Here is a 26,987-nt window from a genome sequence, read left to right as displayed (position 1 = left end):
CAAAGCATTCTCTGGGAGCAGGATGAGGAGGAGAAGTCTCTGTCCAGCTGAGCATTGCTGCTGCTCAGTTTGGCAGCAGTGGTAGAGCTGGGCCACGCTGCCTTCGTGCTCCCAGGGCTTGCCTGGCCAGCCCCACAATTTCCCCCAAGCCCAGGGGATCCCTGGCCATTGGATGCACACTGGGGCCACTGGAGCTGTGCCACAGCCCCTCACACGGCTGTCCTGCCCCACAGAGCCCTGTGCCTGCCCCTCTCCAATGGAGCCTCCCATTCCCTGGCACTGGGGGAATCTGCAGTTTGGCACCTTGGGCAGGGGAAGGGCTCTGGTGGCCCTGGGTGCTGTTTGCTGCCACCCTGGACTCTCACCTGCCACCAGAGTGCCACGGCCCCTGTGCCCTCCTCGTGTCCCTGTGCTGATCCACCACTGAGCATCTTCTTCCTTTCCTGTTTCCCATGCTAATGAGAACAACATAGAGAGAGGAAAGATCTCTAAGCACAAGGAACAGGGCTGCCACAGACAGACAGACATGCAGACACTCCCTGACTGGACAGAACTGAGCCCAGAGGGACAGCATGCATCCCTGTCCCTCCACCCCAGCCTGGCACTGGCGTGGTGGCACAGCCTGGCTTTAACTAAACCTCTGTGAGCAGACTATTAAGACATTTGGCTCTCTGAAGAAGCACATTAACAATTTTGGTGCTCCCATTTGTAAAAGAAATTGTGGGAATACACAAAATTAGAGGGTTTTGGGAAAGCTGCACAAGGCAGGCCTCAGAGATAGTAAAACTGTGATTAGAGCTAAGCAGCAGCCATGAGATAGGTCAGCAGAAAAATTATGTAAAAAGTAGAAAAGTAAGGACAAATAGAACAATATTCTATTGTTTAGAATAACTCTAGAATAACGCTTGTCTAGAATAACTCTCTAAGCTACAGAAAAGTTTATCTAGCAAGATATTAAAAATTCTAAGCTTAATAATGGAGCTCTGTGCATTGTGTTTTAAGGCTTACAAGCAAGTATTGTATTGGAAATAAACAAGCATGGTTTTAACCAAAACTACGTGTGCTTATAGTGGTTGGGTGGAACTACTGTCAATGTGCTTTTGCTTTGTGTGATTGGGCAAAGAACTTTTAAAGTGAATTGTAACATTAAGTTCTTTGTCTGCTGCCTGGGATGTGAGCTGCTGGCATCTTCCCATTGCCATCACCATGTAATGAGACTGATGCTGAAAAATAAAACAGCTCAAAGCACGTTCCACAGCAGCCCCGTCCCATTTCTGATTTTTACATAGACCCCGGCCAGTGATAAGAAATCTTAATTATTTCAGCATTTCCATAGTCTTTCCTATGTCCTGAGGAGTTTTCTTCAACACAAAGTGTCTTGGTCACCTGACATGAGATAATTTTTATTTTCAGTGTGAATATTTTGAATATGAGTATCATTATGAGTGCCTTGCAGATTGCCATCAATTAAATTAAAATAATAAATACATATATTGCTCATTTTTATTATTCATAAGAAGAAAAGACATCATAACAATCTGTAAGGTGTTAAAGGAATTGTAGTCTGGAGTAGTAGCAGTATCAGTAGTATCTAATGGCTAGGCAATTGTGCCACATCCCAAGAGACCAGAACTCTTTTTTTTGACTGCATTTCTGTACATCCTCTGCACATCACATCAGCTTGTTGAGTCCTGTTTTTTAAAGTGATATAGAATTGCTTTGGTAATTAAAAAAGCCAAACAAATCTCCTTTCCTCACTAGCAAAAAACACCATGTAAAAGCAAGGTACTGTCCCACTTACAGAATGGGAATTAATCCACTGAATGCTGATGACAAAAAAGACGTGTTTATTCCAACTCATTCTTAAAATAACTCTATTTTCTTCTTCACTTTGACTGTGTTGACTTTCACCCTGTGCCAGCCAGCACCACTTCCCCCAGGGTATGTGCAGATCTATAAGGAGGACCAGAGTCAGTTCCCAAGAGGCAATAAACACACATATGCCAAAACTCTTATTTTTAGAACAGAAAAGGTTAAAGCTTTAACAATAGACAAGTAGTTAATGGTTTATAACAAGAATATGACTGCATAATAATCATTTTAGAGCATTGCAGACAGCCTGCACTATAACACGCCTTCACCCCACAGGGACAGAATTTTGGCTGGAGTCACTGTTGTGTAGTGACTGTGACCCTTTGGGTGCTGTGTATTTGGCAGCTCCTCAGGCTCAAAGCAGGTAAGATTTATAAATTATTTTGTAATTTAAATAAATGGGGTAAATTATTCTATCCCATTTGAACTCTCTGTGATCTTTTTCCTTTCCTTAAATGTTTAAGTATGACTGCTGACAAATTATTACATCCATGTTGCACACTTCTGAGGAGGAAATATTTTTCTTCTTACAACAATGTTTAAAGAAGTACCCCAAACTTTGTATGCTGCTGTAAAACAGAAGAGGATGACAAGCAACCTCTGGAGGGTTTTCATTGGAACATGTGTACACTGCTCATGACTCCTTTTGATATAACTTTGAGAAATGTCTTGACATTTTCTCACCCTTTTGGTAGAAATTTGATTTGTTTTTCAAAAGAGATAAATAAACCTCTAACTAGTATAGTAAATTGCATCTTAAAAAGGAAATATTTACTTTGCAGATGCTTGTATGTTTGCATCCATATTACACCTGTTCATGTTTCCATTGCAACTTATATTGTGGAAATATTTATTGAAAGCATACCAGAGAGTTGCATTTTCTATATCTGAAAATCAGGTCAATGTACTCTTGTAAAACATTTCTGTGTGCAAACTTGGAGCAGAAAGCTCCTCAGTGTTTCCTCAGCAAAATACTCACTACACTGAAGTGACACAAAACTATGCATGGACCTATATTTAAAATTCTTTGAAAGAACCAAGTAATCCTGGCTGCTTGTCCAGTAGAGAGCCAGACATGATTTAAGACCAAGAAGCCTGAAGAAAAGTTTATATGAGGATTCATTAGGTTACATTTACTTCAAGAGATTTATCAGATGTTTGTAGGGATTGAATATTCCCAAACCCAAGAGAGGACAGAAAAGTAAACAGTGATTATTTAACATCACTGTTAAACTATTACTGTCAGTAATAATCTACCTTTGTTAAAATCAGTATATGCTCAGACCCTTGTTTGACCTGATGGAGCCAAACCCAGATGAGAAGGGAGCTGTCTCAGTGCAGCACAGGGATCCCTCTGCTTGTGCCTAACCCAGCTGCAGGCAAACGAGCTGCTATGGAAGGAATTTAAACTGCAGCTCCTTCAGGGGTGGAAAATACCTCCATGCCCATCTGGTGCATTGCTTGCTGTGCATAGTGGTAGAGTTTCCTCTTTATTCAGACTTCAATCACAACTATTAGCATCAACCGTTCCCATGATGCTTGATTAAAACTCCCTCAACAATTCATGGTGACCTGGTAATATGTAAGGATCTAATAATTTTAGTTTAGAAATATATGCAGCCAACAATCAGTGGCATTCTTGACATGATTAATGTCTGCAAAAATTAAAAGACAAAGACAAAGATGTTTTCTGAATCTTAAAATAAAACCAGAAGAACCCCATGATTTTAAGCCTGTTACCACATGTGTAATAGGTGTGACTGCCTAAGTCAGCTCAGGAATTTGCATTTGTGAAAGACAGATTTCTCTCTGAAACAAAAAAAGACTCATGAGACCTTGAACAGTAAGCTAATAAAAGTTACCAGGCAGCTCTAATAGAGGCACAGTTTTGCCTGGCATTAGCAGGTTCTGAGAGTGTCACGCTGTTACAGAGGAACTCTTTCGGGGAATGCAAAGGTAAGGCTGGTGCCCTTTGCTGTCACCTGCCCTTTGCTGTCACCTCCCCTTTGCTGCATGGGCTTCACAGCAGCTCTGTCTGCACCTCCAGGGGTGAATGCTGAACTTTTTACCCCACAGCTGCCTGCTTTTCTGCTTCATTGCTTCCAAAGGAGAGTCAGCCCAGTCTTCCTTTTCACCTTTCTCTTTCCTTGCCCTTCTTTGCAGACCATCACCAGCCTTGCCCCAGCTGTCTGCAGAGGCAGCTCCAGCACTGCTCCCACCTGAGGCTGTCCCAGACTCTGCTCCTCAGCAGGCACCAGGGTCCAGGCATTGGCAGGGCAGCCCTGCTCCCTCCCTGCTTTTGGGATCCTTGGTCCCAGATGTGGCCCTGCCTGGCCCGGCTGCTTCGGCTTCATGCTCACCAAGCAAGGCAGAGGCTGGAGCTGTGCTGCAGCTTCCCCAGTGCCCTGGGGGTTCCCAGGCTCCCAGTCCAGAGCAGGGAGGTGGCTGAGCCCCAGGGTGACTCATGTGCCACATGTGCCACACTGAGTGCCAGGCTGGTGGGACAGTGCAGGAGCAACAACGCCGTGATCAGACACCCGGCTCCCACAGATCCAGAGCTTCTCCACAGCTGCTTAGGGCTGCACAAATCTGGGCCACACAAATCTCAGTTGCTGGAGGAGATTTCCTTTCCTTCCTGTAAGATTTCCAGTGGAGAGACAATGTGTTTTGAAAAGCTGATGGCTGGGACAGACATTACCTAGCTACACTTAGATGTTATTGCACTGTCATCAGAGACATCTGGCTGCAGTGGAGCTGAGACAGCCTGAAACACAACTGCTAAATAGCAATAACATGAGCAAAAGCTGAGCAAAGAGTGCCAAGAATAGAATTACCCCTGCCACGTGGCACAGCCCTTATAGTTTGCAATAATCTTCCAGTTATATGAATTCCATTAAAGAGTAAGAAGTTAAGCAATCTCTTTAGTTCAGTGAGAACATTAGAAATATACAATCGCACGTGTTCCTGGCAGTGCTGTTTACTTTTGAATGCTCTGGCTTTGCTCTGTTTGTCAGTTTGTCTCAAAACACAGGCATTAAAATGTCAGATCAAATGGCAGTCCTCAAATCCAGTTTTCTGCATTATTTGAAACCATACACCCAGTGCATAGGTGTGCAATTTCCACTGTGACCCTTATTGGAAAGGATTCCAACTCCATCCTTCACTTAGGGACCTGGTGAGATTGGCTGGGAGCAAACCTTGCTCTGTGGAGATCTCTCAGCTCTTGGATCCTTCTTTCCAAGACTGAGGTTTGCCCACCCCTTCTCTGTTGATATTTCTGCAGCAAAATGCCCCTTTAGCAATTCCAGATTTGCCAGTGTCTTTTTAAAAAAGCCTTAAGATTTTCAGAGCTTCCTCTGAAATATCATAATACACAGGAAATACCACAATACATTCAGAAATTTCTAAGATCTGCAACTTCTCTGCTATTGCTTAGACTGTACTTTTTTTTCCCCTGAAGCTGTGGCAGCCAGTTAAATGACTATTTCAAAGAAAACCCACTGTTTCTGCCCAAAGACAGAAAAAAAATCTTCACCTGTCCTGAAGTGGGTATAGAAGCTATGGCTGAGTTTGGGGCATGGGGTTTTCCTGTTTTATCCTATAATGCCTGTCTTAAATCATAGCATCCTTATCTGATCCTTGGATGTGTGACTATCCATATCCTTATTATTGTGCCAGGCCCTTCAGCACTAGGAATCTGTGGCTTTGTTTTGCCTTCTTGGTCCTGTGAATTCCTGCAAAAGTAATTTGGGTGTTTCATGGACTTAACAGTTTGAGCTTTTGGTAGACTGGAGAAACACTGACACTCCTGGTTTTGGGAATGTCAATTCATGTTTGGAAGCTTTGACCCCACATTTGCCCCCACATTAGGGGCAAGTGACCGAGTATATGGGTGAGATTATGTGTCATATATATATTTTTAGCTGAGGCTTCAAAAATACCATGTTTCTTTCTTTCCTTCATCAAATTAAATAGATACATTATTTTATATACCTGTTGATGAAGATATATATATATATATATAGACATGCCTTGATTCTTTTTTTGCACAGCACTACAAAAACCATGGGATCTCCTGTCCATGTGCTTCTGTCTCCACAGAGGCAGCAGAGGCAGCTCTGGGGATGGAGCCTGTCTGTGCCCAGAGGAGTGGGTGGGGTCTCTTTGTCATACAGGTCAGTACAAGCCAGGCAGTGCGGGCAGCTGGACCATTTCTGGGAACACCTCCATTATGGGAGATGCCTGACCTTTCCTGTGCTGAGATCTGCTCAGCAGGGTCAGATCCGCAAGCAGTGCCATGGCTCTTCCTGCTTGGCGAGGCTGTATTTCTTACCCACCTCAAAGGAATAATACATCTGGGGAAGAAATTACAGATTTTGACAATCTGTGGCCTGTTTCTAGCCAATTTGGACTTTGTTTGAATTCCCCTGTTTGAAGATCACAGTGACATGAAAATCTGATTCAGGTCTCAGTGACCAGTGTTGCTGTGTCTGGATGTGCCCTGTGTTTGAGGACACCGTCCACCTCAGCACCCTGTAGGACAATGCCTGCCTTCAGCTCCAGCTGCCACTGGCACTGGTCTGGGATGAGTCAAATTTCCTACACCTGGAATAGCACTGTCCTGGTTGACTCCCATTTCAGTCCCCTCTGCCACAGCATGGCATCTATGACTGCCCTGTGCTGGAAGGCTGCAGGATCTTCAGGGCTGGAAAAATCCCCAGCTCCTTTTTTCCAACAGCCTGCAACATGGCCAGTATGGCACACAAATACAGCATCATGTGTCAGCTGGGCTTTGTCAAATGATGTGACACATTTGGTCAGAAGGATGTCAAAATACCTGCAGTGTACCCAGGAAAATATTCTTGGTGAGGACTGCTAGTGGATGGAAAGTTCAGGTCTTCCATGTTATTTTCCTTATGACAGGATGGGCAGCACATCCAGCAGACATTGCTAGATTGGATGAGCTCATGACTGATTGATGTTGGAATGTTGGGGGACAGAAGACAGATAATGGACTTTGGATCTGGTTAACATAAGAGATTTGATAGCAGGATGCCTTGGCAAAAGTGAGCAGAACTTTGAAAATCAGACCTAGATTGCAAGAAGATTCAATCAGACTGGTTTACCAGCAAAAGAAAATCTTATTAAACTCTGCAAGCAAGAGATGTTGTTCTATGCATAAGTTTGTGTATGTGATTTTTAACCTAATCATCATAATACACATTACTAGGCTCCCTAAAATAGTATATAAGCATTTGTATCCCACAATAAATCAGATTCTGATCACTGAATCAGTCTTCTCCATCTCTCACCAACATCAGCAATTGGAATATTTGGGCAAAATGTTTCAAAGAAGTTGGCTTAAATAAAATAATCACAGCTGGGATTTCAGCACTGGAAACAAACCATTATGATGATTCTGTAATTTCTTTTGGTCACTGCTCTAGTGTTCTGCATTTGATTTGCTGTTAATTGCCTTAAAAATAGATTATAATAGCTATAATAGTTAAAATACATGAGGTATGAATGTTTGGACAGGCATGATTAATTTGAAATCATAACAAAAATTACTGAAATTACAAACACTCAATTTTACTCTGTTTTCCTAAGGAAAGTTTATACTGTCCATCTGTCTGTTCCACTTTCTTGGCACCTTCTTTAGCTTGCTGACCAGTTTCAACTAAATTTACTAGGTGGTTACACATCTTAAAGGTCTCAAAATCTTATGAGTTTTGCACATTTCACTAGCTGGGTACAGAAGACCAAGCCTATAATTATCTCAAAGAGGAAAAGGAAAGGAGACTTATGCTACCAGTGAGGAGGTTGAGTCCAGTCAATCCAGTCCAGTCACTAAGATGCATAAATATCCATGACATTTATCTCCTCTCCGCCAGCTAACAAAATGGAGATGTATGTTTTATGTGCTGAAAATATAAAGATGGATCTAAGAGGTGAGAGGGGCTGAGGTGTGATGGAGCATGAAGAGCATGGGATCACATGCTAAAGGGGTTGAGGAGGCTGGAAGAAAGGGCAGTCAGGAGCTGGGAGTATGGAGGAGGTGATCAGTCTATTGCCAGGAAAAGAGAGCATGGCATACAGTGTAGACAACTTTTGTAACCCAATTACTTTTGTTCCAACAATGCTGAAAAAATTTCCACTTGCTCATAGTTCATTGCTTTTCTACATTATGTCATGGCTATTTTCTTTCACAAATCATGACAAAGGGCCTGGTTTTATTTCTGTGGTTTGTTCTGTTTGGGTCTTTTTTTGTTTGCTTTGGTTTTATTTTGTTTTGTTTTGTTTTAATCTGAAGGGATCTTAATGACATTAAAATATTTGGAATAATTTGGGATTTGCATCAGTGGGAAAATTTTATTTCAGATGGACTCTCCTTTCTAAGTCTGAAACCAAGGAGTATAAGCATGTAAAGCAGCCCAAAGCACTTTCAGATCAAGACTTGAATAACTAGAAAGAAAAAAAAAAGCTTGTATGAATGCATATGTGTTCATAGCAACTTACTCTTGGCTTTCACCCCTCAGAGGGACAGCAGGATCATCACAAGGGTATTCAAATCCATGGGTCTAGAGAGGATTCATTCAAGACCTGGCTGATGCCCCTGTGGGCTCCTGTCACCTGTGGTGTTGAAGAGAGGACACAGAGAGCTGCAAGAAGGTTCATATTGTGCTCACCTTTAAGAAAGGCAAGAAGGAGATCTGGGGTAACCATAAGCCAGTCAGGCACACCTCAGGTGCTAGAAGCATTTTGGAACATTTCCTCTTGAAGTCTACTCCCATGCATATGGGAGACCAGAAGACCACCAGGAGCAGCATGGATTTACATGTAGGACCAATCTGACTCTCTGCCACATGAAATAACTGCATGTAGACAACAGAAGAGTAACAAGATGTAAAACACTTTGATTTATAGATGCCCTCAACAACATGTCCCTCAGTGTTCTTGTTTGGTAGGTGAAGACACGTATGTTGGGTGAATCAACAACCTGCTGGGCTGAAAGTTAACTCAACAGGCAAGCCCGAAGGGAACAGGCAATCAGGGGCTTGATCAGGATGTTGTAAAAGCAGAGCCACTGGTCAATAGCAGGGCAGAACCTTTCAGTGCCTTCATCCACAGCCTGGGCTGTGACACATGACAAGAGGGCTTGCTGGTCCTCTCACAAGTGCACCCATAAAACTGAGCCTGGGGTGGGGCAGAGGCATTGCTGACACAGTGAAGAAGTGCAGAAGAATTTGAGAAAGCTGAAGACCATTCCAAGAGAAACCTCACAGTGTCCAAGAGGAATAAGTGCTGATCTCCATGCCAGGGACATTGGTACAGAGCAGGAACTTGCTGGCTGAGGAGCAGGCATGCTGGAAACTGCCTGGGAATTACAGCAGATGCCAAGTTCAATATGAGCCAGCAGTGTGTGGTTCTCTGCAAACAAGGTGGAAGAGCAGCTGTGTTATGTGGAGGGAGACAGATTGATGGACACTCTTACCCTGCCCTTCCTGGTCCTGGTGAGGCACCACTGGGAAATACAAACTTAGTTTTGCCACCTGCAAGCCAGGTTAGCGAGACTTAGGGAAGCTGGAGAGGGTTCAGCAGGATGCAGTGAGGTCAGTGAGGAGCTTTGGACAGGTGGCCTGCAGGAAGAGTGGGAAAGAGCTGAACTTGTTCACTGTGATGAAGAGGAGACTGAGCTCAGGGCTAACAGAGCCTTCAGCTGAGAGGGAGCTGCAAAGACCATAAACCCAAACCCTCTCACTAACACCAGAGGTAAAGCAAGACACAGAGTCATAAACTGCAGTTTGAGACACTGAGATTGAGCATGAAGAGAAATGCTTGGATTCAGAAAGGTATCATGTCACTGCAGCACATCTCCTAGTGAGGCTGTGGAGCCTCTTATTGCCCTAGATGCCCTCCAGAGGTTCCTTCCACCACATTTTTGAGACAATGTCATGGTTTGACACTGGCACAATGCCTGTGCATTGTCCTGCTAACCACCTTCTGGCAAGCAAGGCTCAGGTATGGTGCTGTAAGGCAGACCTCATCTTTTCAGCATCATGCACCCTTATTTTTTGGTAATAATTGTGTAGAAGGAAAGTGTCATGGTATAGTGGGAAACTGAGGCCCTGTAGAAAACAAGATCCACAGAAAGTTAAGTAATTTGACATGAAAGCCCATTCCAGAACTCAGACAACACTCCAGGTTTCCTAAGCCCCCTCAGGACCCTGACCATAAATATGCTTTGAGTCAGTCCTGCTAATGGGACATAGTCAGCTGAAATGTGGTCTGAATTAGCAAAAGTTAGCAAAAACAGGATGTTTCACGTCTTAAGATGAAGCAAAAATTTTCTGCCTGTCTGCTGCAATATTTTTTCCAAGTGTTTGCAGCTTTGTGAGGTAAATTTGTGTTAAGTTATAGCAGTAAGGTACATGAGAATGTAGCAGGCTGCTCTTTTGGATCAGGCCAGGGTTTACCACGCTGCCTTTGGATGGAGCCAGCTGTGGGGTCTGGGTGCTCAGCCTGTCCCAACACAGCAGACAGCAGGGCAGAAATGTCCTGCACCAAAAGCCAAATCAAGCCCATCATGGTTTAGAGTCACCAAAGAACTGCTCCCATTTACTGTTCAAAAGTCTGTAATTTTGTCCCCTGCTGTATTCTGTGGCATTAGGTTACCAAGTCTGATTTCTGTCTGGGTATTAGATAGCAAAGATGAGGCTTCATAATATTTTTCAAATTTTCTAGGACTAAAACAGTGAAAATAGAAGAGATGGCAAAAAGTAGGAGCTTTTAAGACTTCACTCACTTTAAAAATATTACTTGTGGCAGCTTAGAAACTTGGGTTTAGATAAGATTAACCTAATTGCTTTTATTTCATTTAGGGGCAAAAGATTCAATGAGCTTCTCTTGTCTCAGTACTATTTCATTTTTGAAAACTGATCCTTATGCTAAAAATATTTCATCTTGAAATATATTATTTTTTTCTTTCTGTGCAGGTTATTTCTGTGCCTACAGTACTAAGGCTGAGCATTTTTGAAAATAATATAAAACCCCTATTTTTGAACAGATGATAGTGAGTAAATATGGCCACTCCTAAAAGGAATGTGCACCTGATACTCTGACTGGTATGTGTTTCTTTCCTTTTGCTCCCGTTTCCCAAAGGCAGATGTAAGGTTTGTGAAAGATGTTACCAAATGAGAGGTCTGTGTTTGAAGCCAGAGCTCTGTAGTTCAGGCAGCAGGAGCACAAACTTTTCTGCAAAGCTTTCTGCCCCAAATGCAGAGAATTTCAGGTACACATGCTGAGATGGATCTGGGGCTGGGAGGAGAGTCTGTTAATAGTAAAAAATCTGTTTATATCCTACTATTTAGCATTAGGATTCAGGATGCTTTCCATCGGCTGTGGTTCCATGAAGTGCCTCAGCTTTCAGAGACCTTGTAGAGGAGTAAGTTCTGCACAGCTGCTGCTCCACATGTCCTTTGCATCTCTTTCATAACAAATATACTCTGTTTTTCAGGACATGGTAAAAAGTCTTTCTGACAGCTCAGAGCTGATACCAGTGCTTCCCAATTAAAAGATGTATTTCTGCAGCTCTAACATAACAAAAGCCTGACTTGGACATAAAGAATATCAGCCCCTGTGACAGGACAGTGTACACGAATGTAAACACATGTAATGTTCTGAAACATTACAAATGTAATGTTCTGAAAAGAACAATAAATAGTTAAATAATAGATGGTCACTTGTAACACTGAAAGACAAAATTTTGCAAACAAATAGAAAATAACACTGGATAGGGTGTCACAGACACAGAACAGTTTTAAGTCCCAGTGAGGTCATGTGAATGTGTGAGAACTTCTATACTAAATGCATATCTTTCTGCTTTTAGAAAATTACAGGTAACACTTCAATAGAAATCCAGATGTGCTCCAGAGAAAGGAAAATTCCTACTTTAAAGCCTCCCCACATTCTGAATTGTAATGAAAATCTGGACTCCTTACGATCACAGGTAATCTTAAATTACTACTTAAACAGTTTCTGAGATTCTGCACTGTCCTGGGGGAAAAAAAAAATATGGGGAGTGGGAATAGAAAATTGGGGCAGGAAATATATCTCATGTTCCTCAAAACTTCGCAGAAAGCAAAATAAATGAGCAAAGTCTTTTTCCAGTGGCATTCTTGGCATGTGTCTGCTTTGCAGATGGCCTGAATTTCCAACGGTGATGATTTTATTTTGCTTGGGTTTGCCTGAACACAGCATCCCATTCCACATTTCTTAACTGGCCTGCAAGTTCCTCAGCCAGGTTTGTAGTTCTCAGCAAATGCCTCTGAGCAGAGGCAATGCTGACCCAGGGTACCAAACCAGTGAAAAGGGAGAAGACTGGCAGGAGGGTGACACTGACACCAACATGCTCAGAAAGATTAAGAGTGAAGCCTTTCCATTCTCTCAATGTTTTTGTCCATCAAGAATCTAAATTCAAACTCTCTCTAAATTCAAATTCTCTTGCATGAATGCCATCTATAAAATCCATAAAATCCATAACTCCCTAAGTCTAGCTCTAAGGCTTAGCCTTGCTGTATCTGCAAAACATGCAGAGCTGAACATGACTAAGCACATTACAGTGACTGCTTCCCTTCTGCTGCTTCTGTGTTTCACTTCCTTATCACTAGTCCCAACTGGAAAAAAAAAAAAAAAGAAAAAAGAAGAAAAAAAGAACCCACCAGGTACAGTCCGTTAAATAAGAGAAGTCCTTTCCTCGTGCATTTTTGCTTGACTTCTGTACCTTCAACCCAGTGCTTCATCTGCTCGGATTCTTTCCTGAGAAACCCCTGAGCTCAATATTGCATTTTTCTAGTACATAACCTTCACTAAACGGTTCAAAGCAATATATAATATTACAAGTAGCTATTTCCAGTGCCAGTAAGGTGTGACACATGGTTTTTCTGCTGCCATCAGTAATGTGTGGGTTTCTGGGGAGCTGTGATGTCAGGCTGCCATCTAGTGAGCTGAGGGCAGCTTGGGGAGCTGGGGAATGGGAGCAGGAGGTGTGCATGCTGGTGATCCAGAGCCCAGGTTTAAAAGGATTTGATTACTTTTAAATAGAACTGCTTATTTTGAATCCAAGGTCATGCTAGAAGTTGGAAGCAAGAACAATGTGTCACATTCATATTTTCCGGAAAAATCCCTTTGCCAGGATTTCTTCTCCTGGGAAGCTGAGAAGCCTCAGAGAAGAATGAAAACAGTGATTATCTGATTGCTTCTCCTGTGTTTTGCTGCTTTGGAATGAGGTTGGAGATTGTTTATCCAACAGGTGGTTGAATTGTTTTTACTCAATGACCAATGGGTGCCAAGCTGTGTCGGGACTCTGAGGAGTCAGTCACGCGTTTTTCATTAGTATCTTGTTAAGCCTTCTGTCTGTATCCTTTCTCTATTGTTTTGTATAGTTTTAGTATAGCATTCTTTAATAGAATATCATAAAATAATAAATTAGCCTTCTAAGAACATGGAGTCAGATTCATCATTCCTCCTTCGTCCTGGGGACCCAACAAATACCACAAACAGTGAACACAGGTGTTCATGATGTACTGTTGGTCTATTGTGCACATGCAGATGTTTTCAAGTCAAATAATATTATCTCCAGTAATTATAAATGCAAATTTCCTTCCTCCCTATGCAAGACATGCACTTTTCTTCCCTAAATACCTGCCAAGTTTTATCAATGCTTCAAAGCTGCATGATAGAATTAATGTTGATTTTGATAGCTTCCCAACATAAATAATTTGAGAACAATTCAGTTACTGAACCAATTCAGTAGAGTTATTAATTGATGGGATTAAAAACCAGATGACTTGACCTGATGACTGGCAGATTTTCTATCTCTTATTGTTATCTAGCTATACCTTCATCTATTATATGAAGGTACAGCTAGATGCCTCAACTTGGTTTTGTTTTTAGACTTTAAAGATGCTACAGACATTTAATCTCTATTCATTCAGTGCTAACTAACTCAAACTGGATCCAACCGGTGCTTATAGCAATTCATATTGGTACCTCCAGCAGCAGAATATTGTATTGGTTGTTTTTTTTTTTACATTTATTCCAAGCTAACACTCTGTATAATGTACTGAAGTGAGGAGCATGTCCTCAGTGCAGGTTATAAGCCCTGTGTTGAGAGGCATGATTGTTCCAGAGGACATTTCTCAAGTTCCTTTGATGGCCTTTCAACAAATCCTGTTGTGGTTATTTAAGGAACAATGAAAGGTGCAGAGAACTTTATAGACTCAGAACTCAGTGACCCCAAGACAAAGGCGAGGTCCTGCTGCTACTTCAAGGCAAGGTGGGGAGAACAATGGGGCCAGGCTGTTCTTCAAGGTATGTAGTTTTAGGATGAGTGCCCACAGAGTCAAGGGGCAATAAAGGAAATTCCATTTAGATAGAGAATATTTTCCCCCTTAACACTGTTCAAACACAAGCAGTTTTCCAAGGGAGGTTGTGGATATTCAAAGTGATTCCCTGAGCAGCTTGGTTTCAGCCCCTGTTGGGCATGGGGACCTCCAGGGCTCCCTTCCAACCCAAGATGCTCCAAGAATTCATGAAAACAATCTTTAGGGAGAATTTGCAAACACTTGGCATCAACATAAACATTTTAGATGGCCAATTATTTGTATATTTTTATTTTTATTTTATTACTTGTATATTTTTATTTTGTGTGAGAATGCTATGAAGTGGTGACTCTTTTGCCTTTCGTCTTTTTGTTTCTGTTAAATGACATTTTCCTCACAGGTTGAAACTGTGAGCTCCAGGGAGGTTTCAGTTATTGCAAGTAACACTCAAATCCTCACCTCCATGATAGGCCAGCTGACCTGACAGAACATCACTGCTGCAGATTAGGCAAAAGCCAAATGTATCAGAAGACTTTCAGGTGAGTCTTATTAGGATGAAAATAAGACTTGTGGGGCTTAATATTTGCAATATCAATTCTGTTCCCCCCTCCACCAGCAGAAAAGACACTGTTCTATCTCTTAACTGTACATAACACTACAAACAAATGCATTAATTTTGTCATTTAGCAGAATTATTTAAGCATCCTTGAGCATGTACTTGTGGAATCACCCTTGGGTCTGTTCTCAGAGCTGAGTGTAACCTTATCAGCTGTTTAGATGTACATCAGAAATTTTAATGTTTAAGTTAATAATTATATCTCTACTAACTAAATTAATAAAAATGTGGCTTTATGAACCCATTGGCACAAAGTTTGTGCTCCCTTGAATGCCTTCTTTTACTTTTTTACTTTGTTGTGTACTTTCAAGCAATGCTTGTTAAGTGTTCTTACTTTGCCCATTCAGTGTGTAGCACATGGGGTAATTTACTCAACTACATTTGAATATTGCCATTTTTCTGCTTGATTCAGGCATCTGGGGCAGTAATGGCTACAGTGAGTCAAATCTTGGATGCCAACAAACAGAATTCATCCACAATACTCTTGTCAATGCTACAACCAGGTAACTTGAGCTTTTGCCATTTTCTTTAGATGCAAGTCAACAGCATTTCCCCTTCTGGTTCAGGATGAAAGCAGTTCATGAACAAGTTAAAATCTGTTTGCCATTCAACTCCAATGTGCAATTCCCAATTTACACCAATGTAAGCATTTCTGGATTCTTCTGCTTTAGAGAAAAGATGGGAATAGGAAATGAGGAGCACTATCCACTGGAGAACCAAATCAGACAGGAAGCTCAGAAACTGAACCTGTAGCTGAATAATAGCAAATAATGATAAGTTTTATCCCACTCATTATTTTGATGCAGCCTCATGAAAGCAATGGAGGAATTTTCTTTCACTGGTAACATCTCACAGCCCAATGCTGCAATCCAGTCTGCTCCACTGAAATTAAGCTCCTCTGTGATTCTGTTTTTGGCATAGAGAAGTAAGTCCTGTGTGTTGTTTGATTTAGCTAGACAGAATGAACACATTTATGAATTATAAATCCTAACTCATACACTGCTAATTGTTGCAGATACAGCACTGGGAAAGTATCCTGGGAAAAACAGAAATACAGGAAATATGGGAAAATGCTCCTGGGTTTATTGGTGACCTCAGTACTGAAGTTCAGATACTGTTCAACATTTTAAGTAAGCCCTTTCTTCTTTCGAAAACTGCAACTGGGAAAATTTTTAATGAATATTCACTGAAAATCTCCTTTGGGGGAAAAAAACCCCTTAGCTGGTTGGTTTTTATGTATGCTGATGCTTGGTACAAGAAATGCAAACATCAAATGAGCTGGAGAATCTTATTTATAGAAGAATGCAAGCATACATCTAATGGCCAGAATACTTTTGGTGTCTGTGACTTTTTCAGTTGTTTTATTTTCTAAAATTGAGGGTGTGCTGAATCTTTGACCATAACTCTACCAACACTGAGATCAAGAACAACTACATACTTACTTTTTCCTGAAATCTGAAGACATGAACCATTTCAACTAAAATTCCTTTTATTGTCAGGTGTCAGTCAGGACATCCCCATCCTAACAACTGTAAATTGCATTACTCACTTGGGATTTTTCCATATGTCCATTACTTACATTCTGCAGTGCTTGGGGGATAAGTTGGAATTGACCAGGAGAAAAAGAAAGAAAATAAAACTGTAGTTCTTCAAATATGTGCATTTCTCTGTCATCACAAGAGTTTCACGCTGGGCACCTGAAACCAGCAGACTTGTCCTCAATCTCTCATGGTAGTGTCAGTAACACTGAGAAATCACAGCACTATAATAAAGGTGAGGTTAGTAGAGCACTTAGACATCATAATGATGAACATAATTTGAATACAAGCCCATAGGGAAATGAATAATTCAGTTCTCTCACCAGAGTTAGAAAAAGATGTGAAGAGATAAACCAAGTAACCTCACACAGCCAGCACTGACAACAAAAATCAATTAATAACTCATTAACTGGTCACTGCCATTTCTGTTCTCTCTTGCAGAAAACAATACTGTGGAAAAACAGTATAATCATGTAATCAAACCTTTATCATCATGCCAGTATAACATAACACTCCCCTCAAGGCAGATAGGTATTGAATGCAGTTTGTCTTAAAAGAAGTCCCAACAGATTTCTTCAAGTGCACATTTGTGATATTTTGTAGAAATACAGTTACATTAGTCTCACCTGATGATCAGATTAGAGAGAGGTCAAATCAGTCTCTCTTGATCTTAAGTCAAAAGCATAACACCAATAAAAAAAACCTATGATATAATCTAGGATTTTGCTTCCTCACTTAAGCTACAATTCAGATGAGTGATTTAGATCACCTAGGTGAACTCTAATTTGGTATAAGTGTGAAAAAACCCCAACCAGTCAAAAAGTGAGATCCGAAGGCAAAAATTCAGGCAGTCTCTTATCTTCTGACTTTGCACTAACAGTAAATGTCCCTGGTGTGGCTATTTCTTATTTAGTGTTATTAAAAGTCTGGCCATTTTGACTGTGTGTATATATTAGGATTTAGGATATTATTTTTCTCATTTACCAGTATTTTCCCCCAGAAAGGATACTGAGAGAAGGGTAATAATTATTTTCACACTCCACCTCAGCAAAAATTGAAGATCTCTCTTAACATTCATAGGAATAGCAGGTGTTCTCAATTACCTATATGGATTCTGAGAAAAATCTAAACAAAAATCTGTAAATGCTGAATGTGTGCATGAGCATAGTGCAGGCTTCTTGTGTTTAGATCAAGTGGCATAGAAAATATTCTTCAACTTCTGTATGTAACAGCTGATACTACTGACTCTGTGCTGCTAAACTAGGACATTTGTGAGCAAAAGTGTATTCCATAAAATGCCATAGGAATACCAGAGGGGATTTGTCCTGGGGTGCATTAGTCCTATATCAAGAATGAAAAAAACCAGGTCTATGGAGGACAGTGTTTCTCTCCAGAAGACAGCCAAAATTTTGGAAAACAAGAAAAAAGTCAACATGACTTGGCTAATACACATATTAATATGGGAAATGTTCATTTTTCATGCTCTCTTTTAACTCCCACTCCTAGATAAAACCATTTTGTCCTTTGACTTCCTCCACCAGGAACTGATGCCAGATGTTACTGTTTTCCTGCAGATAATGATCTTATGTGAGTGTCCATTTGCCAATCACCCTGAATTTTTAGATAATATGTATTCAGATTTGGCATGGTTTCTTCAGAAAACAGTAATTGGCTTCTTCTTACAATATTTAACAGAATTTTTAAGCTCAAACACATACATATGACAGATCAGTAATCATCACCATAGAACCGTACAGCTAAGTGATCCACGAAATGTGTCATTTCTAAGGAAATTACTGAAACTTTTTTTCTCCTATATTTTTTCATAATCTTTAATTGAACTATTGAATACCATGAATGGTTGTGTTCATTTCTTATTTGCACTCCAAGCTGTTTGTTGCTCATTAAAAGTAGTTTGAATTGCTGTACCCTGCAGAAGCATGTTTGAAAATGTCTGCATGCCATTTGGTGTGTGAGTGCATGAGCACCACTGTGCTGCAGCAGGGGAGGGAAGGGCCACTCCACTTGTCATTGTTTGCTTCCTGTTCCAGTGTGGATTCAGCTCTGGTTGGCAGTAACAGTGCTACCAAAACCTGAAAGCTGTTGTTTGGCTTACACATAATTCAACTGGCAGTGCTCTAATGCTTACTCATTAGGAAGCCTGAATCCTGATCCTTGGATAATTCACAGGAATTGGTACTTTCACTGGCAATCTTGTCTGAGAAAGGCACATAACGTAAGTTTAAAATGCCAAATTATGCTGTTATTGATATAATTCACAAGGTTTATGAAACCCATATATTGCTTAGTAGCTGCCAGCTCCCCTTTCAAAATCAAATCACAATTCACACTGTTTGCTGGTGCCTATCTCTATGTCTCTGTAGCCACTTTTTCTCCTTGCAATCCCCATCCCTGGTATGACACATCTGAGCTGCAGCTGTGTGCTCATGCCTGTGTCTTTTGGGATTACACTGTAAACCATGCAGGTATAATCACACCACTAATTTTGCTGTTCTGATGGTAGGGCATTGTCCTTTCTTCAGTGGGAAGAGTCTGAGGCTGTTTAATTTTTTTTTTTTGTTTGGTTGATTGCTTCTAAGATCAGCATGGCAACACAAGGGCATAGGTGCACTCAAGCTAGAATGCACAGGAGTTTAGAGTGTCCCCATGTACTTGTTTCTGCCCCATGGCACATCTGGCAAATTGAGCAAGCTGTGCCCAAGCTGCTGAATAGCCAAATGTGTTGGCAAGTCCTGGCTCCCTCTGACAGGACCTGTGCCTGTGCCCAGCTGCTGGTGCAGCTCCTCAGCAGGGCAGGGCTGGCCTGATTAATTCCCCTGCTCAGCCTTTGAAGCCTCCAGCTCTGCCGCTCCCAGATGAGGGGTTGTCCAAAGCTGAAGTGTCCCCAGGTGGACAGCAGAGCTTCCTGGAGTCTGGGCTAGCTGTGGCACTGCTTTGTGCTGGGTAAATAACTCAGAGGATTTAGCATTAACTACTCCCTCTGCTTATATGTTTATAAAAGCCTTGCTCTGTAAATATTAAGCTTTCAACCATAAAGTTTTATACATTGCCCTCTTTTACTAACGAGACTATTTAGGAATGACTGCCTGGTTCTGATGTTTGTTATTCCTTCAGTATTTATTTCAGCTTGTCTAAACAAAACACACCCTGGATAAAATCACATATTGTGGTCACTAATTTCAGTGTGCCAGCATTTTAGAGTGCATTTTGTCTTCACAGAACAGCATTTCCATATTTGTACTAGTTACTTGTTTCTGTATTTCCCTTTGTGTTATGCATGTCCTTTTAGCATAAACTGACTATATTCTAAATAAAATTCCCATCTGTTTATGCAAAGGCAACAGCATTTTCTGTTTCACTGAATACATTTACATTTACTTGCTGCTTTATTGTCACTAAACAAACATAGACTGGTTTCAATTTATAATTATTTGTGATATCTTACCTTAGACCAAGAAGTCAAAATTCAGAATGCTCACCAGTATGAAAAGCTAAAAGCTGCTTTGTAAAGTCTGTGTCACCTTGCATTTTACTATGAATAATTTAATCTGCTATTTTGATGAATATTTGATATTGTTAAATCTCTTGTTGGTGTTTTTCACAAGCTTCTCTAGTTTTGGGGTCTAGAATAATTCTGTGGGACCTAAAAATTCTGGCAATAGTCATAACTTTACTGAAACATTCTTGTTCCTACGTGCAACCAGAAACAGAAACTTCAAAAGAAATGTATCTCATCTCCTATAACTGATACAATTGGTTTTCTAGGCATTTCAGATAAAATATAAATATGAAAAGCTTTTGGATTGTATTTCTTATATTGGTGTTGGATTGTCCATGGCTGGTCTGGTAATTATCATTTTGTTTCAAATACTCACTAGGTAAGAAGGAAGCTGCAAGTATTTTACACTAAGTTACAACATTTTGTTCTGTCTGTAATTTGAGGAAAACAATTAAAAGCAGCCAGTTTAGAACATATTGCAATATTATTAATTAGCAAATACTATTTTCAAAAATAGCTAAACCACACTGCATGGCTTGGGACTTGCTGACACCTCTGTTACTCCCCTGGTCAGGCACAGACAACAGAGACCCAGAGCACACAGATCTGTGATACACATTGAGCTTTTCAGTTCACTATCTCAATTCTAGGCTTTAAAAATGTGTCACAGTGTTCCATCAGCAGTGTGACCTCCTCCCATACTCTGCTATTACAATGTGTAAACAGTTATCTCTTTCCTAGGCAGCAGCTAGCTTGTGCTACTGTTTAATTGTGAACAACTTAATACAAACACAATTGCAGCAAATTTTCTTGATGGACATGCCTGTGATTAATGTTGTCCTGTGAATCCCCTCTGAACAATATGGGAAGTCATGCCAGCAGAGCTGAAGTTTTAATAGATTAATGCCTGTTGTTCATCCTGCTTGCACTAATGCAGATTTGGAGCAATTCCATCAAGGTTCATATTTTTAAGACTCTAGGTGCTTCCAGCCTCTGCCTTTTAAAAGTATTTATTTATGATAATGTTTTATATATATATATAAAAGATAAAAATACACATTTATATATATACACTATATATAATGCCAAGGGAAGTGGTGGAATCACTGTCCCCAGAGGTGTTTAAGGAAACAGAGGACATGGCACTCAGTGCCAGGGTCCAGCTGACATGGTGGTGTTTGGTCATAGGTTGGACTCAACGATCTTGGAAGCCTTTTCCAACCTAATGGATTCTGTGATTCAGAGACAGGACAAAGTTTGGAAGTGGAGGTTTATTATTCTATTGAACTCTGGAGAATGGTTAGAAATACTTGTTTTATGCTAACTTGCTTCTTAACACTGATGAAAAAGATCCCAAAAAGAGCAGAAAGAGAAAAAAATACATCCCAAATTGTTGTCAGTCAAGGCCTAGTCCTAAAAAGTGCTGGATATTCTCTGTTCTAGTCAAAGTCAGAGAAAACTAATGGATTTGTTAAGCTGTCTGAGAATAATGTTGGTGTGATTCTGCAAATAACTGTTTTAGTTTCTGTCTGTATTAAAGTTCCTCCTCTCTAGCTTGCTTTTAATATAAATGAAAATGAGAAATTATTTCAGAATTTTTCTCATTTTTCTCTTCTTTTTTTCTTCTAAACATATTTCTACCAATAGGAAAACTCAAAACTTATCTGTAAAGTGGATGTTAGTGAGTCTCTGCTTTTCTATGCTCATTTTTAACATCATCTTCATCCCTGGAATTGAAAACCGAACTTTCAGAAAGTGCAGCAATGATACCACCAGATGCTACCAGCAATACCTTCCTTATGATGCCACCAGCACCACCTTACCTCTGACAGGATGGAAACTCCCACAGACTCCTGGTGCAGAGTTGTGGCTGTCCTGCTGCACTGTTTCTTGCTGGCAGCATTCCTGTGGTCAGCACTCAGCTCTGCACTGCTGTACTTATTGCTGCTCAGAGCCACAAAGCCACTGCCTGGATGTTTCCTCGTAACCATGTCATTAATCAAATGGGGTAAGATTTGAAGTTGTCCACGTGGCAAATTTTACAGCACAGAGTACATTCAGGGAGGGTTGTAAAGATAGGAGAGCAGCAGAGAGCAAGTAGAATCAGTGTCTCTGGGTTAGTGCCACGTGATTTAATAATCTCCTTTTCCTGCTCACATTACTGGTATAACCTGAGCTTGTTTTCATTGACCTGATAAAACACTGAAACTGATAGCCTGGCCACTGGCACAGCAGCACAGGCCTGTTGGGTGCAGGAGAAACTTTCACAGTAATCAAGCATTCAACAATCTGTTTCTGCCAACTAAATAAAAAATCTTTCAGTCATGGTGATTGCATATGTGGACTTAAATTCCTCATTTAGTGATTCCCAGCCAGAGCTTTGAATACATCCAAAAGCAATGAGTGCCTGATATTATTTTTCGTACATTATTTTTAATACATTGTTTATTAATAGGAAAAGAACACATTCTAAAGTCAGTACAGTAGTTGGAAGCAACACTGAAAACTGAAAGGAAACTTTCAGAGAATGTTTCAGAGAATGTTTCGTTTCCTCTTTTGGAGAACTTACCCAGACAATGGGAAAATTCAGACAGATGCTGACAAGGTAAAGTGAAAATCTCAGCCTGTTTCAAGAAACTTTTCCAATACAGTGTACAGGGGCACCAGTATTTTCCATGTTGTGCATTCAGCTTTTGAATTGTATTGTTTCTGATGGCACTCACCAAGAAGTTTTCAACCCTTACTGTTCCATTATTATGTCTTGCATTTGTAGAGGCAATTCCTTGGAAACATTTGGAATTTGGACTGCACATGCAAACCAGAAAAAGTGCAGCAAATGCTGCCTGGCTACATGGCACCGTGCTCCCTCCATAGGTATTTGAATGACAGCTCAGCATTATGTTCTTCTGTGTGTCCTGTGACAAGTTACACACATCCAAACCACAATGATTCTGACTCACTGCTTTTGGATCTCTTTTGAGACCACAGGCAGTGTATGGCAATCTGCAAGGTCTCTACTAGGGATGAAGAAGGAAAAGACTTTCAGGAGCATGTTTATTACCAGGATAAAAAGTTTTGCATGATGTTTCTCCCCATGAGATGTGCTGCCTAGTGTGAACTGGCAGGCAGGAGGTGCAGAAGACAAGAAGTGAAGCAAAGGGATTGAGGAGGCAAACCTGACAGCCAAGCTTCTTGCAGGGCAAAAGTTACACTCTGCATCAATCTGGTATGAAATGCAAAGGTGTTTGATACAATATGTTCCTAAACTAGTTTCTCTCTGCTGACCAGAATGTGGGGTTGCACAGTTGTGATAAGGGAGCCCACTACAGCCCAGGAGGGGCTTGCTCTGTCACCACAGATGTTGGCTCAGGAAGCTCTGCTGAAGTTCTTTGCTGGCAAAAATCTGCAAGTCGTGTCTATGAGCTGTCCTTAGAAAAATATTGCTCACAACCCTCAGTCCTGCCTTTTGTTTAGGCTACAGAAAACCCTTTTAACTTAGCAAAAGGCACGTGAAACATAGATCTTAAAATCTATGGAACCCAGGAGGTAATAAGCTATTTGTGTGGAAGGGAGGCATGCCTGTGCAACCAAACAATAAATTGCTAATGTCTCATTTATTAATTAGCAATCCCTGCCATAGTTGTTGCAATAACACTGCAGCTACTGACAGAGAAGGAAAAGCTCTAAACTACCAACAGGAAGAATTTTAAGTCTACATATAATTAAAACACTTGCTATCCCATGCCTTTTGTGATGGCTTATTATTAATACAATTCTAGGTGTATTGTTGTGTCCTGGATTGCCAAGAAAATTGTATTCTATTTGCCATCTGTGTGGCAGTTGTCTTCTGTTCTGTGGGCAGTTTTCCTTATCTCTTCCACAACCACTCCTCCCTCAGGAGAGGACATCTGCTGATAACAAGCTATTGAATGTCACTGCATGACTGAGAAGAACTACAGCATCCCATTGTGAGATGCTCTGCCAGAGGGAGGAGCCAAGGGTTCCTACCCAGATATAATCTGGAGGTACTGGAACACCAGCATGGCTTCTCCACTGGATTCCCAGAGGAACAGCTGCCTCTTCTTCCACTGGATCTTCATAGGAACACTACACCCTTTTCTACAGGATTCCTGCTCCAGCAGAACCACACCTGCCATTCCAGGACTGCAGCCACAATTCCTACTGGACTGCTACCAACACCCTGACCAACAGGGTGTCAGGTTGTGTTCTGACTCTGTCACTGTTGTTTTTACTTTACTGCATTGCTTATTTTATATTTTCATTTCTTCCCTAATAAAGAACTGCTATTCCTGCTCCCATATTTTTTTGCCAGAGAGCACCTTAATTTAAAATTTATAGCAATTTGGAGGGAGGAGGTTTACATTTTCCATTTCAGGGGAGGCGCCTGCCTTCCTTAGCAGACACCTGTCTTTCCAAACCAAGACATGTTGCTATACTATTTTGTACTCCTAAGTACTCAAAAGAAATAAAACTCTTTACTCAACCTAGATATTCACTAGAAAGAAACACATTTTCTCCTTACTTAGGATCTAGGGTACTGGATCTACATCATGGTGGTCATGGTTTTGCAAATTTATTCCTCAGTCTCTTGTCACCAGCTCAGACCTTCTTGTCACAAACTCGTATTTTTGACACAATCTTTTATTTTAAAGAAATGTATACTTTCAGCAGGCAGAAAATGAATTCCATTTGTTACAATGGGTCAGACTTTATTCAAGTGCATATCAATGAACATATTCAGACTTTTGTCCCCCTTTTTGGATTGCAGCATCACTCAATTTCAATGACAGTTATTCCCAATTTAAACCCTTAAAAGTGAGAGAAGAGCAGGTCCAATCAACTGAGAATGATGAATTTCTCAGCACAGCCAAACACCACTCCTGTTCTCAAGCAGCATGAAGCAGATTTACTTGCTCAGTTTTACATCACCACTCCATGTATTGTCACAGGATGTATGTCACAAGCTCTCAGTGTACACTGGATTATTTAAAAAAGGATTGCTTTCATTTTATTAATTCCATGGGACTGATCAACTCAACAAAATTTTGTACCTTTTCTTCATTTCTTTAAGTACAATTTTCATGGACAGCTACTTCTCTTGTTGAAAATTAAGTGCATTTGGACGAATTTATAAGCATTCTAAAAAACTTATAATAGCTGGCATGCTTATTTTCAATTACCTTGATAAACCTCAGTTTTAAAACTAAAAACGGATACATACAAGCTGCATACTCCAGACATAGATTAGTCTGATAAATTTGGTTGCATTTATTTTTCTGGATTTCTTCTCCAAATGATACATCAAACAAATGTAGGGAAGTGTATCTTCTCAACTCACTTTAATGATACCTTTTTGCAATATAGCCCTGAATAAATAGAAAGTTTGAAACTCAGATATTAAATGGTATAGAGAAAGATTTAATAAATTTTTGTGCCTGCTTCAAGGAATAAAAAGGATTCATTAATGAAAAATATGATCAGCACTATCTCTATAGTGGTAGTGCTCGGGATCACCTGGATGATTGGTTACCTCATGTTAATAAGCAATGAAAAAACAAGTCTTGCTTTCAGCTTTCAGTTTTGTGTTTTCAATGCTACCCAGGTGTAATATTTAGCAATTCTGAGACTAATAATTGAGATTTAAAAACAAAAATTGGACTTATTTGTTCTACAGCTTGATATAGGGTGGGAACTTGTTAAAAAGCAGTTATAGAGATTCAGATTTTTCTTCAGAAATGGATGCTGTTGTCACACATAAAACTTTTACTCTTGTACAAATGAAGGTGGGATTTTATTTCAAGTTCGGCACTGAAAAGACTATTCTGTCTGGGTGGCTTCTCTTACACCAAATCATATATAAAATAATATTCAGAAAGAATAGCAGGAAAAAATTCCTCTGCAATAGAAGTTGGAAAGAGTCCCAGAGTAGTGACAAGAGCTTCATGGCTTGAGGCCTTTCACAGTGATACTGAAAAAAGCCTTCAGGAAAGTTTCTGCCTCTTCTTTCCCTCCACAGCCCTGCTGGATTCTTGGCCTTGTATTCCTATAAATGCGTCCCTTCATATAAGGCATATGAAGTGCTTGGAGCAATAGATTCTTCATTATTATGCCCCTGGCTACTTTCTATAAAAGAGCTAATTAGAAATATGTGAAAATCCACCCACCCCCACACATTAAGTTGTTTATTGTCAGTTTGATCTACTGAAAACAGAGTGCCTGTACACCAGTGACAATCAGATCTGCAAACTCTGTGCAAAAAGTCCTGAGGTGATCGCACCACCCTGATGGACAGATTATGCCCAGGACTTAAAACTGAAGTCATGAGCAGGAAACAGATCCATTTATTTAAAAACATGAGTCTTCTTTTTTTTTTTTTTCCTGACTCAAGATTCTCCTTGAAATGAGAATTTAGAAAACCAGTATAGAAATGTTAAAGTCTTTATTCACTTTGTCTGAATCTGACTGAAGTGCTGATATGGCACATCACATTTAATGCTTGTGGCGTCCTCAGCCAGGTCTTATCTTCATCCTATCCAGATGAGAGTAATAATATGATCCTGAGACAGGCTCCTGACACATGCTGACTAATCCATTACAATGTGCAATTGAGGCATCTGTAGTTGGGAATCACCTACATGGATTCATTTTCCTCTTGAAAGTACTTCATTTATTTCAAGTTATTGATGTAATTGTTAGCCGTTACCAAAAATCATTTTATGGTTGCTTTTTGAATCAAGTCACATTGACTAATCTTTTCTGGTTTTAACAGCAAAATAAGTCCACACTTTCATTTCCTCTACAGGAACTCCTGATTTGCATTATGTTCACTTTCAGAACATCACTCTTCAAGACAAAAGTTTTCAAAGTGTTCCCATTTTCCAGGTACCCCACTGTATCTGCATAAAAAACCATAAAATATTTCAAAATCACAGCCTGAAAAACATTCAGAGAAAACTTTCAGATCAACCCAGACTTTTTCAGACAATATTTCTTTGTCCACCTTCCCTAACTGGAACTGCAAACCTGCAAATCCATGA

The 26,987-nt window shown here is 40.4% G+C and overlaps 1 protein-coding gene across 1 annotated transcript; it reads left to right on the top strand.

Annotated features, from left to right (window-relative positions):
• Nucleotides 1-1,943: 1,943 nt before the first annotated feature.
• ADGRG7 (adhesion G protein-coupled receptor G7) lies at nt 1,944-26,987 on the top strand. The gene is given in 22 exon segments (XM_058045571.1): nt 1,944-1,970; nt 2,105-2,168; nt 2,171-2,236; nt 10,929-10,997; nt 11,772-11,881; nt 14,656-14,753; nt 14,755-14,794; nt 15,284-15,329; nt 15,332-15,374; nt 15,678-15,800; nt 15,904-16,001; nt 17,916-17,996; nt 18,794-18,886; nt 18,889-18,929; nt 20,196-20,308; nt 21,577-21,743; nt 21,746-21,937; nt 23,555-23,584; nt 23,587-23,635; nt 25,396-25,552; nt 26,753-26,808; nt 26,810-26,987. Coding segments are annotated over 22 exon segments (1,941 nt in total).

Source organism: Melospiza georgiana, chromosome 2 (assembly GCF_028018845.1).
Source record: "Melospiza georgiana isolate bMelGeo1 chromosome 2, bMelGeo1.pri, whole genome shotgun sequence".
In the NCBI taxonomy this organism is placed as follows: Eukaryota; Metazoa; Chordata; class Aves; order Passeriformes; family Passerellidae; genus Melospiza; species Melospiza georgiana.
Note: the sequence above shows the minus strand (reverse complement) of the source record. Positions and strands in the feature narration are given on the sequence as shown.